The 13,144-nt window shown below is 43.4% G+C and overlaps 3 protein-coding genes across 4 annotated transcripts; 1 reads left to right on the top strand and 2 right to left on the bottom strand.

Annotated features, from left to right (window-relative positions):
- Window positions 1-561: 561 nt before the first annotated feature.
- On the bottom strand, window positions 562-1,572 carry hcar1-3 (hydroxycarboxylic acid receptor 1-3; the record flags this gene model as incomplete). The annotated part of the gene is made up of 1 exon (XM_080017051.1): window positions 562-1,572. One exon carries the CDS (start codon window positions 1,570-1,572, stop codon window positions 562-564), a length of 1,011 nt encoding a protein of 336 aa, XP_079873177.1.
- A 2,817-nt stretch (window positions 1,573-4,389) lies between these two features.
- LOC307242545 (transmembrane protein 229B-like) lies at window positions 4,390-6,162 on the top strand (the record flags this gene model as incomplete). Its single annotated transcript, XM_080017050.1, has 2 exons — window positions 4,390-4,441; window positions 5,696-6,162. 2 exons carry the CDS (start codon window positions 4,390-4,392, stop codon window positions 6,160-6,162), a joined length of 519 nt encoding a protein of 172 aa, XP_079873176.1.
- Window positions 6,163-6,592: 430 nt separating this feature from the next.
- haao (3-hydroxyanthranilate 3,4-dioxygenase) lies at window positions 6,593-12,855 on the bottom strand. 2 transcript variants are annotated; one of them, XM_080017002.1, is made up of 11 exons: window positions 12,815-12,855; window positions 11,807-11,895; window positions 11,059-11,137; window positions 10,702-10,785; window positions 10,307-10,413; window positions 9,625-9,714; window positions 9,477-9,520; window positions 8,716-8,861; window positions 8,357-8,425; window positions 7,765-7,847; window positions 6,593-7,065 (listed from the first exon to the last, which is right to left on the bottom strand). In XM_080017002.1, exons 1-11 carry the CDS (start codon window positions 12,815-12,817, stop codon window positions 6,993-6,995), a joined length of 867 nt encoding a protein of 288 aa, XP_079873128.1. In that variant the 5' UTR covers window positions 12,818-12,855; the 3' UTR covers window positions 6,593-6,992. The 2 variants fall into 2 exon arrangements, with proteins under 2 accessions (XP_079873128.1, XP_079873129.1); XM_080017003.1 differs by lacking the exon at window positions 12,815-12,855 and adding an exon at window positions 12,373-12,605.
- Between the last annotated feature and the right edge of the window lie 289 nt (window positions 12,856-13,144).

Genomic DNA, 13,144 nt, shown 5'->3' with positions numbered 1-13,144 from the left:
CTATATACAGAAAACACATCAATTTCAATTAATTTAATGTCTCACAAATACACACACACGCACAACACAATGCATTATGACTAATATATACAATGAAATACAGAGACTACGTTGAAAGATAACAGCATAAAAATTATACAAAAATATCTGTACAGCATCATCTAACAGTGATTCCCAAACTGGGATGGAAGTCCCCTAGGGGGTCACAAGAGATCGCAGGGGGGTTGCGAGGCATTGGGGATTTGAGACATAGTTCCTAATGGTCCAATTTTGGTTCAAAAATCCATGTGCGCGGTATTTCGATTACAATTTTTATCAAAATCCTTGACTATGTGTTTCATTAAATTGTATGCGCTAAGTCGCTCTTTCTCACGTGAAAATAGAACCAATTCAGACAAAATTGACCACCGAGCAGTTATAAATACAGTGCATGGGGAAGAAAATTATTTTAAATAGTGAGGTCTCAGACTGAATCAGGTTTGATTTGGGGGGCCTCTGAGTTAAATAAGGTTGGAAAACCCTGATCTACATGTAAAGGCAACAGGTATTTTGTTGTCATATTCATCCATCACTGGCCGAGCTTCTGTGGCGGCTCCTGCCACTGCTCCTCAGCTCCAACACGCCCAGACTGCTGATCAAACTCTTGACGGCGTTGCGGAAATAAGAGCTTGAGAAGCAGTAGATGACAGGGTCCAAAGTACTGTTCAAGTAGGTGAAGCCAATTGACAGGCTGAATAGCTGGCCCACTAGCCGGAATGACTCACAGTCCTGAGGACGAAACCTCTTGATATACAGCACAGCCAGGCCTGTGACGTTGCTCGGCGTGAAGCAGACAACGAACACGGCGACAATTACGGCAACCGTGCGGATGGCCCTCCGCACCTTCCTCTCCCTGTCCAGCCGCCGCCGGCGCAGGATGCAGGCGATGCGGGCCGAGCAGAACAGTAGCATCAACAAGGGAAGGAAGAACTCTCCAAGGAAGATTGCAAAGTGCAGCTTTATTCCTGGGGGGGGTTCCTCGAAGCCATCAAAGCTCCTGCACAGTAAGTTGTTTTCCTTCCAGTGGAGGAGATTTGTGGCTAAAAGTGGGACACGCAGAGCAACCACCACGGTCCAGATCAGGCCTGCCAGCCAGCCTCCCTGAGTCAGACCCATGCGGTTGATCCGGTGATGTGGGTGGACCACCTTAAAGTAGCGAGTCACGCCCACGGTGGTCATGAAGGCGATGCTGGCCGAGCGGTTGACTGCCAGCATGAAGAGGTTGATGCGGCACCACGCTCCCCGAAACACCCAGTGCTCTCCGCGGAGAAGGTTGTCGATGCGGAAGGGCACGCCGACCAGGAGGAAGAGGTCGGCCAGGAGCAGGTTAAACAGGAAGAAGGTGTTCGGCCTCCAGGCCTTTAGGCGGAAGCAGAAGATCCACAAGGCCAGCAAGTTGCACGGCAGGCCCACGATCATCTCCAGGATGAGAATGGGAGGCAGGATGGAGGCCACCAGCGTTTGTGGGGATAGACAGTGCATTGAGGTGTTGGTGAGATTCAGCAACCCGGGGACATCTTTCTCAGAGGCCATTCTCTCCGACAGTCGTTTAAGGGAGCGGTCGAATCGGTTTATCTCCACACAATCCGCCACGCTTTGTTTTCAGGAAATCAGAAAGTGCAGACCTTTACCTCCTCTAAATATCTGAAGAGGGAGCGAGTGAGAGAGAAGCGCACCAGTGTCATTTATATATATACAAAAAAAACATCTCCTCGCTTTGACCATGACGCCTTTCAAGACAACCACGATGCTTCATGTTTGCATCATGGCTTTTATAAATGACTGTTATCATCTATAAAATAATTTTTGTTTTTGTCCAAAATACAGTCCCACTAAACACTGAGTAAATGTGTTGAAATTGAACTTCCTCTTTTTTTCAATCTATTCACACCCACACCCACTAATTCTTACACATTTTATCAGTTCTTTTCACTCATTTCCTATTTCAATTATTTTGGTGTTTCCCTCTCACTCATCTTTAGTCATCTGAACTGTTGCTCTTAACACCTGCACATGTTGCACATCCACGGTTTAGACTATTTTATATGAGTCTTATGTCTTAAAGAAAAAGAAGTACCTGTCTCTTAAAAAAACGTCTGAGAAACTTCAAACTACATTCTTTATGTGTTGTAATATTTCCAGTTTAGATAAAGAAACATCTTAGGTGTGTGAGAAAAAAAAAAAGTCCTCAGCACTTACCAATTCCCATCCATAGTTAGTCATTATAGAAGGAAGTGTGCACCTCTGTCTTCTAGTCAGGGCATTCTGGGGGTTCTCTTCTTTTTCATAGCGTACTTCCTGGTCATTCATGGGAGGATGTGCGCGATGAGATTGCACAAAACGGCGAGCGGTTCGGTTAACACACAATCCGGCCTTAATTCAGGAAATCAGAGCTAGGCAGCAGGTATTACTAGCTGAGCAGCTTGAGAAAGGGGAATGCCCCGCACTGACCAACTCCCATCTACAGTTAACAATGACAGACGTGGGTTATAGCAGAGCGCTGCCTCTTAATTTCGTCAGAAAAGCCAAAGAAGCTGCGGGTGCACTGATGTCAGGTTTTAACCTCGATTTGATGTGGGCATGTATATATTTACAAGAAATTTGGAGATAATCTAGGGAATATTCATTTTATTATGGTATACATTTATCGCCCAATGAACCTGAACTGGACCATAGACTGACAATGCTTTTTAACATGATAACAGGCCATCAGTGGTCACTGACACTTGACGCCGCACAGTGAGTGTAACCTCCCTCTATGTTTGCCAGATTCACTGGACTTTGAGCTGGACGGCTTTTCACCCCTCCCGATACACTCAGACGCCGGAACAGACAGAATGTTGCCTTCAAATCCCATTCACATCCGTTCTTACGCTCTTTATTTTGCTTCCTGCTGTTGCGGAAATTCAGACTTCAAGTGAGGCGCAAAACCTAAATCTGAGCTAGACAAATAAACTTGGCTCTCAGAATACAATGGTACAAACAGTTATTTGTTGAGTTATCTCAAGAGAGTTGCGCGGCATACGACCAGGTAGCCTGCGGAAAGTCAAAACGCTCCAAGAGGAGAAAGTTGGTGATATCCAAGGGGCCCCTCCTTTTGGAAAAGTGCCGGCCTGCAGGAAATGTATGTCGTAAAAGTTACACACACCAACCTGTCGGGGAAGACAGTCGCATCTTACAGCCTCCACAGGATAAACACTCATAGTCTCAACACACATGGAACGCTGTGGAAAAAAGGACATCATGCTACTGTGTATAAGGTTCAGGTAAGAGAAGGTCGCTCGGGCCCCAGGAATAAGACCTGTGATAAGAACATGGAAGTCGAATCAGCATGGATATCCATATGATCCAAAGGAAGGAAGCTTTCGTTATTAGTTTTCAATGACACTGTTTTGCTTCCCCTTGAATCAACCATTTCCTCTTGATTCCAAATTATCAATGATCATCGTCATAAGGTGCAAGTGTGGTGTAAGACTTAAATAACGAGGCGTTTATTTGCCTCAACCAAACAACGTGATGACGACGTGATATAGAGAGGGAACTCTCGATGACAGTCTTTTATTTTTTTATTTTCACAATGTATTTAATGTGGAGAATTTAACGCCAAAAAACCCCATTAACTCACACTGTGCTGCCTATTTGTTTGCGCGGCAGAGCCATAGTTTTAGAGCTGTGTGAACAGCAGAACTGAACTGAAACGACGCAGCTTCGACCACAAAGGCGAGAGGTAGTTGCAGGACGGACGCTTCCTCTTTAGGATCTCAAAACCTTGGAGCAGCTCCACTGCCACGCCTGGCTACTGCTCCCCTCTGATAACCGCCCCAACTTGGCTCCCGTTTACATGATGCAAACTCAGGGGAGTTCAATATCCACAGCACACACGCACACACACACACACACACACACACACGCTAATATTTGCACACAAACTGGGTGAAAGGACCTGCACGGAGGATCAATTGGATCAATAAAGAACTGCTGCTGCGAAAACAAGACAAGAAGACATAGAGACACCATTTTTTTTTGTTTGTTTTTTTTATCTGGCATTCCAGGTGGACTTCAGAGGTTTCCCAGGAATGCCATGACCCCTCTGGCTTCTGACAGAAGCATCGCTGTCTCACTCTGCTTACACTGCCTCACACTGGGCAGCTTAATGTTTAGCTCAGGGTTCGAAGCACGCGTGCACACACACACACACACACACACACACACACACACACACACACACACACACACACACAGACACATACACACACACACACACACACACACACACATGCACGCACCAAGTCCAAGGAAGGTAGGATTTAATCCAAAGCCACAAGCATCTCCAGTTTACGCTGACCAGGGATGGGGACAGAAGCTGTGCACAGGAGATGGATCGCAGGCAATGAGAGCCCAGGTAAGAACCAGGGTCGGGGATCACACCTCACATCATGTTGATGATACTTCGCAGCACGAGGTGTAATGTGGCATTTAGTGTGAATTTGAGCAGTGAACCAAGAGAGGGAAACAACTCCAGGTTATCGATGAAACCTTGACAGCTGAAATGTCACTTTGAGGATCTTCACCCTTTTTTTATTTTATTCTCCTGCGGGAAACCTCTTATTAGTTTGCAGGTGAACGCAAAGTGAAAACATGTTCAGGGGTTTTTTTTCTGACCTCTTACCTCGCTAAGCTTTGCTAATAGTCTTTTAATCTTCTTCAGAGTTTGCCTTTGAAGGAAGGACGGACGGGAGCTCGATCTTAAATCCTCTGTATTTCATTGAGTGTTACATCATGTATCCAGGCGGTATTTATTTAGTATTTTGTTCACTTAATTTATCATTTAGTTGAATTTAGCTTTGTTTCACAATGTTGAGGGTGTTTAAGTTTAGTCTAGCTTAATTAAGTTTTGTGTAATTTTGATTGGTTTTGTTGTGGCAAGCTTTTCCAGCACACAGTTTTCGCTTAAATATATTTACTTAATAGTAATGATTAATTAGATATACAGTACTTCTAATAATAAGTATGTATTACCTTACTTTCCTTCTTCACAGAAAGTGTGAATATATATATATATGAATATTTAAGTCTAATCATAATGAATTAATGTAATGTAACACAATCCAATCATCAAATAATCCTCATTAAACATAGTAATATGGGATATAAGTAGGAGTGATGGGATCTCATGGGACTCAGTAAAAAGGTTTGTTCAATTTTTTTCTTCATTTGATTGCGTTAGCGTAACAAACAGAGTGCGAGGAAACACCTCCACGACACGTCCACAATTTTCAGCTTGCGAGTCGAAGATTGTTTCGACTGCTCTTTCTCTTGCTCCCACACTCCCTGAATTGAAACGCAGGGAGCTTGTTGGACGTAGCTGCTTGAGGCGCGTGCGTGACCCGCAGCTCACGGCTGTTATTCGTTTGCTCATCAAGGATTAAGTCGTCGAATGCCTGTGTGCCTGGCTGCAGCTAGAGTCACAAATTAAAACGAAACAAGCAGCTCTTTTGCTGGAGTGACTCCCGACTCAATTGTTCGTGAGTGGTGCAGCAGTACCACACACATGACGGTTGCCTTGACAGAGCAATGGCTGCCCTGAAAAGGGCCCAAAAGGTGTATATACATTGATCTAGGCTTATTCTTTGACCGGCTGTCTATCTTGTGACAGGGCCTGAAGACAAGGAGGAGGGAAATGGCTCCGCCCAGCCTCTCGGTCCCCTTGTCCGTTTCTACATCTACGCCCTGCACGGCTGCCTCTGCGAAGTGGTCTTCACCGCAGCGTGCGACTGGTACGACACCCGGGACCGCAGGCTGAGGGGGTACAGCAGCCTGTGGGCCCTGCCCATGTACGCCTCCGCCCTCTACCTTATGGAGGGCCTGCGAGCGGGGCTACTGGCGCGGCGCTGCCCGCTGCCGCTGCGGCTGATAGCCTACACCCTTTTCATCTACCTGTGGGAGTTGTGCTGGGGGCTGGGATTACGGCTCCTTGGCGCCTGTCCCTGGGACTACTCCAACCACCGTTACAACCTCACGGGACTTGTGACTCTGGAGTATGCGCTGCCCTGGACTGCAGCGTCGCTCATAGCAGAGAGACATGTAATAAGGAACACTCTGAGATTAACGCTGGATAAATGAAATGAAACTGGACTGCGTGCATTGTGCTAAACAGTCCTTGTAACAAGTCAAGTGAGGATTTGTTGGGACTGGAAGGTGCAGAAGTGACACTGAAAATCATTCTTGCTCCTACGAGTCGGGATGATATGGCCACAACATGAGAGCGTCAACACTAATAATTTGAGACCCGACATGCACGTGTGCTAATAAATAAATGAATGAATAACCAATCTGTACCATACACCTTGGAGAGTTAGCTTGTACCAAAAATAACACACTTTGGAGGTTTTCTCACACAAGTAATTAGGGTGCATCCTTTCAGCTATTGCTCTTGGCTTTCACAAGTTTTAAGCGTTTACTGATGCTTGTCGATGAAAATTACATCTAGTTTCATTAAACATATTTCTTATGCAACTAAGTCATTTGAAGGCAAACTGAAATGTGCTGAGTGTCTTATGAGCTTTATTTGACCAGTTTTGAAGATGTGAACTTTGTGAAACAACTGGCAATGCAATGTGGTGTTATGTTAACGCAGAACAGGAACCAAAAGGCGCCACATTAACACCATGTTACTGAAGTGTGTCGACACAGTGTTAATAGACACTGTAGTACCTCTCACAAGCGTATGTTCAAATTAATTTCTTGAAAGCAACTCTTGCCGTCTTCCACGAATCGCAAGAAATACTATACTAACTAATACTGATAAGAGTTTAGCTCATAAAAAATCGTGTACCTTCTTCAGGCGTGTGATTCAGAGTAATTCAAAGTGGTGATATTGGACACAGATTTAGGGGGATGGGGAAATAGAGCCAACCGCAAGCTCTATTTCCCCATCAGACAGAGAACACAGGTCAGGTTCTCTTCCGCTCCGGGTTCTGAACAACAAACAGGGCAACGGTCCCCTCATCTCTCTGCCACTGGTACCTACGATGAAAAGCATTTTAAACAGAACAAAATTAAAACATGCACATAGACATGGAACATATCCTTATTTCTAAAAATACTTTGATAATAATGCTATAATAAAAGCAGTGTTGACGTTATTGTTATTAATTCTTAAAGGCCCATATAAGGGTCAAATTGTGTTTTAGTCCTACCATAGTCAGCACACACATTCTACATCACCACTGATAATTTTCCTGATGATACTCTAGCTCACATTTTTAGGTTTTTAATATTGTCTCTGCTTTCAGGTTTTTGGAAGATTCAAACAATATGATGAGAATCCTGCCTAAAAATACCTCCTGGTCCTGCTGATAATTACAGGAACACGTATTTTTTCTCAGATCTGAGATTTTTATCAAAGAAAAAAGGTTCAAAAGCAAAATACGCCAAAATTAAGCACCTTTGACAGAAATGCATGTTGAGTGTCACTGTATTTGTCACCTTGCCCAGGAGATAATTTAAGCACCATATTGTTAGAATTTTCCAAAATCCGAAAATATATCAGTATCAAAAATCTAAAGATGTGAGCCATCATCAGGGGTAAAATGTGTGTGCTGACTCGTGAAGTCAAAACTCTATTTGACACTGGTAAGATCATTTATTAATGCTAGGTTTCAATATTATGGCAATCTAGCACAAATTATTCACAGTTGTATTTGTGTTTTCTAGCCTACTCACTGGGTCTGCTCTGGAATAAGGAGACTGTCTCCAGCGGAGAGAGAAAACTCCTGGTCGTTCATAGTGACTCTAGCTGAACCCTCCTGAGATTGAGAGAAAGACGTGAGAAAGAAGGAGAGAGAGAGAGATAGAGAGAGAGAGAGCGTTTGTGTTTAAGGAGATAAATGCTGCCGCCGCATTACAAGTAACTGTTTCACAGTGAATGATTTGCAGGAAAATAATCTTTGTTCACGCCACCAGGCTGCAAACCAAAGGCACCTTTTGCACATTAACACTTATGTAAAGAGAGCTGACTGTGGATTAATAATGACACTGAAAATATATAATAAATATTGGATTATTGGGACGATCACCTGTTTGCCACCCATGCCATGGCCATCTTTTAAATCAAGAGTTGCCCTGGCAACTGATTCCCCTTTGTTCAAATATATATATGCACTCCCACACATTGCTACATAATTTAGGGAATGTATTTGCATAATAGTAATCAATAATATTTTTAAGCCTCTTCATTGTGCTAAAATAGTTATAGCAGTGTCATTTGAGGGACATTGAATTAGAAAAAGAGGGGACAGCATTTCTTGTACAATACCAGTTGCCAAATCCACACATCACTTTGTTGAGTACACTTCTCCGTCAGCCCCGGTCCGTACAACATTGTCTGTCATGGTCAGAAAAAGCAGGATTAACGATTGTTCTTTTATCCTAAAGGCGTTTTTTCCGTGTTTAAAAATCACTCACAGTTCTTTGCTTGTATATCAATGTTCCTGTGTTAATCTTTAAAAAAATGTGACAATAAAACAATGTGTAATCATAATGTTAAGGTTGGGTCACCCCTACAGTATATTAGCACTACTACTGCCACTATGATCACTTTGAATAATGATATGAAATATGACAGAGTAAAATAAGTGGTAATAATAATAATTAGTGCGTTCGCCGCCCTCTCACCTCCGTCTCAAACTGAGCTCCGAACATGTCGACGGGCCGTCCTGTGGCCAGCAAGGCCCGCTGCTTGTCCACCCAGTCTCTGAAGCAAAACGGGGACATCACGTTCATGGTGCTCAGGTGGAAGGGCGGCTGCCTGAAGACCTCGTCTGTCACACGCACACAAAACACAAAATGGAGGCGAACGCTCACGTTTTGCTATCACAACTGATCCCTTGTCAAGAGAAAACCTGGAACGCTGGCTCTTGGAGAGACTAACGACTAAGAATAACTCTATTTTGAACATTTGATTATTTTTGCACATTTGTGATGAATTTCTATAAGCCCTACGGAAGCATACTACTATGTATTTGCTACGCACATTTGTGGCCCTGTTATTGGATTTATAAATCAAATTGTAATTTTTTATTAAAAGGTAAGAATTATGCATTCATATAATATGTTTACACATTTCTGTACTTGTTCTTGAATGTACAGTATATGTACAGTACCCCAGGGTGCACAGGTCCCAGCTTTTGTCTTGTGTAAGACAATTATTGTGTATTGCCCCTGACAAATAAACAAATTAAAAAAAGAAATACATCAAGACTACAGTTACCTCAGACATATAACATTTCTGGGGATTTCTGTAGGAGGCAATTTATAGGCCCCTGTCCTGTCCTGTCCTGTCCTTTGAAGTCATGCAAGCCAGTGATAGATTTACAATTTACCTTCTACAATTTAATTCTATTAACAGAATAAAAACAACAACAAAAAAGACTCACTTGGGTCAGGTTTTCCTGTTTTGCACTGCTTGGATGCCATGAACCTGTCGGAGGGCGGTATCTTGTGAGAAAACAGGCGTTTAACATAAAAGCTGTGGCGGCACCCAGGCATTGTCAAGGGAAAAACAGGCGGAACATCATGTCTTACTGTTGGATTATAGGCGCCAGTTGGGTTCCCAGATTTTCGCAGTAGAACCACTTCTCAAAAAGAATATCAGTAGAGTGGTCCACATAGTACCTGCAAGCGTAAAGTAAGTTGAAAATGCCTGGACAAAGTAAAAAATGTCTCTACGGCGAAACTATGAATCTCTTTCTAAGTATGTTTACTGTTTGAAATAGAGAGAATTACCCATGGGAAACAATAAAAACTTGAAATACATCTAAATATTGAATTATTCATATGGATTATATGTAAAATCCAAATTGAGCTGTTGTATGTGTTTTATTCCAATACAAACTGAGATGCCAAATTTATAAAAAAAAAAAAATTATATTATTATTATATTATTATAAATCAAACATATAACGACTTATATATACATATACATATGTATATGTTTATATAAATTGTTATATACATATAACAACTAATTTAACAACTATGCTCCAATATTGGAGAGACATTTTTGAAGTGTGCAGAGCTATAATTCCAGAGTGAATAAAAATAAAATTAGAAACCACTTAAAACTTGTTGATATGATGTTTGAAATACCTAAGGCGTGGGAGCAATGTTTGCATGCAAGTTTGTGTATACAACTCGTCACGAATGAGGAAGTTCAGAGGACGGGTGCACAGTGGGAGGCGGGCGTGTGCAGGGGGGTGGAGTTCACCTCAGGCAGTCGGTCTCGGTGAGCAGCCTCCTCCGTTCCACCACCAACCCCACGGTGTTGGCTTCTCTCTGGGGAGAGTGGGGGATCCGAGACGGCAGCAGGAACATCTAGAATTGCACGCATCAAATAGGGTTGACGATTAAACTCAGATTGTCGGCGAAAAACAAACCAAAGACGTTGTCTGTCATCTGCCGTTATGTTGTGGTTTGGTCAAATCCACAAGGCTCTCTGCCTGTTCTTTTCAACCTGACAATGATGATTTTGTTGGTAATTTGATTGTTTATTTGTGGTTTACTTTCAAGCTTTGCATTGTCATATATCCTTTTACAGTCGGCCTGGTACCTCCGGCGACACTAAGGAAGAACTAAAAGCCGTGCCAGCCAAACACAACGCACCTCGCCCTCTTTAATGCGCACATCCTTGTGTTTTCCGTTTTCCACCACCTTCAGGCACATGTCTCCCTTCAGCTGGTAGAAGAGCTGAGGTGACGAAGGGAAACAAGTAGAAAACAGCTTCATCTGCATTGTACTTGGACAGAGACACGTTCACCCTCCCAGCAGCATCCCTCCTGTTTGAACAAGCCGAGCTAATATTTGCGTTCATTAGGCAACACTTGAACAAACGTTCTGGGCAGCAAATGATGATCCCTGTGATATATGGATTATCTGCCACTGAATCAAAATTTAAGTTGAATGAGGGTGTCGCTTTACCCCAGAGTTTTTTTTTTTTTTTTTTGGTGCGCACCCCCTCACCTCTTCTCCTTCCTCAATGTGGTAGTCCTTTCTGGTGTTGGGCCCTCCAACAAACATGATGTTCAGCTGGCAAAAGTGCCTTAGGGAAGCGGAGAGAGAGAGAGAGAGAGAGAGAGAGAGAGAGAGAGACCTTGACTTTTTAGGTACCTTTATCTGCAGTAAGTCATGTCACAGCAGCAGAAACTTGATTACGAAGGAACCAAAAATAGAGACAAACCACAGGAAAACCACAGGACAGTCAGAGTATAGACATCTCTCTTCAGAGACAACTAGGTACGCAGGGATCAGTTAATTTCTTCACTGGGTTTGAGAGAGCTGTTCACTATAAGGACAGCTCCCTTTGTAGCCCAGAGAGAGAGAGAGAGAGAGAGAGAGAGAGAGAGCGTCTGTCATTCGACTGTTTTCTTATCATCTGTTAATCAAACTGACAGTATCGATCTACAATATAACCCTGTGTATAGGAGATGGATATTGTAAACCTGTAAAAACGACTCATGCATGAGTACATTAAGTGCACTCCATAGCCGCGACGATTCCCGATTGTGAGCATCATCGACTTTCTACCGCTTTACGTGTGAAAAATACAATTTGTGAATTTGTAATCTGACCCTTAAAAAACAACAACAACAACAACAACAACAACAACAACAGGAAGTTTCCACTGGAGCTGCACATGGTGTCAGATCACCACGCTAGAGTGGCTCCACAGCAGAAGTCCAAAAGTCACGGGAAAGTGATTTTTACCCACATGAGCTTGTTGCATACTGGCGGCAGGAACTCCCTCTCGTTCTCCGCGATCCACTGCTCCACGTTGACGAGGAGAGAGGGCTCAGACATCTGTGAAACAGAAAACAAATATAAAGAGAGAGAGAGAGAGAGAGGGAACTCAATTCAGATTAAAAGGCCCACTTCATCAAATCACACTGGTGTCACCACTTGCAAGAGTCCAAAATGCAAGAGTGGTGGACTAAGTGGGAGGAGTTGTGTACACACACACACACGCACGCACGCACACGCACACACGCACACACACACGCACACACACACACACACACACACACACACACAGCGAGGGCAGAGGCAAGGGGTAAAGATGAGCTACGAATCGGTTAGTTAGTTAGCTAGGTTGGAATTAGGTTAGCTATTATGTCCGGAGCAACTATTGTGCACAATCTCCGGGTGCGTTGCAAAGACATATCACTGCGTATATGTATGAGCGTATGTATATGTATGGTGTATGTATGTATGAACGTATGTATATGTATGAAGGTATGTATATGTATGAACGTATGTATATGTATGCGACGAATAAACCTCTGGAATCTTGAATCTTGACTTCACAGTTTATCTCGAGTTCGTCCTGTATTTTGCCGCGCATGCGCATTTCGGAGCAAGAAGGGACGTCAGGTTATTGTCCGCCCGGAGCGAGAGAACCAGAACAATCCTCGTCCCAAACCCAGCCACCACCACTTAGTGGATTATGTAAAACCATTATTATCTACTAGAAGTAAAACACTGGCCGCTCTCCCTGTTGGAAGCTGCAAACCGGCTCCTCGGGTCCCTCTATGGCCATAAGCTAATGTATGTAGCACAAACTAGCGTTAGCCGCTGATAACGGACAGACACATACGTCATAGAACCACGCAGTGGAAGCCGTTTAATGACTCTTAACGTAATACCATTGATACGTGACTTCGTCAGCGACCTACTTTTATCTGATATAGTTAAATAATAAAATAAAATATGCCAAGCCCACCATTCATGGCTGAGGGTTTATAAAGGCAGTCTGCCACCCAGGCATGCGAAGCTCCAGTGGCGCAATCGGTTAGCGCGCGGTACTTATATGTCAGTACACTGTAGAGCCATGCCGAGGTTGTGAGTTCGAGCCTCACCTGGAGCAGAATTTTTAGCGACCCAGTCTGTGTTATTATTATTATTATTATTATTTTTTTATCTTGTGAGGGAATAATTAAGTGGAGAAATGCAATACAACGTTCCCCAAAAAGCGTCGTGGAAGTATGTTTAGGTATGTGTGAAAGTGTTCGCCCTCACTAGTTCTACTACTACCGCTGCTCCTGTGTTTAGG

This window comes from Zeus faber, assembly GCF_960531495.2.
Source record: "Zeus faber genome assembly, chromosome: 16".
In the NCBI taxonomy this organism is placed as follows: domain Eukaryota; kingdom Metazoa; phylum Chordata; class Actinopteri; order Zeiformes; family Zeidae; genus Zeus; species Zeus faber.
The sequence above is the reverse complement of the archived record's forward strand: the minus strand, read 5'-3'. Positions and strand labels throughout refer to the sequence as shown.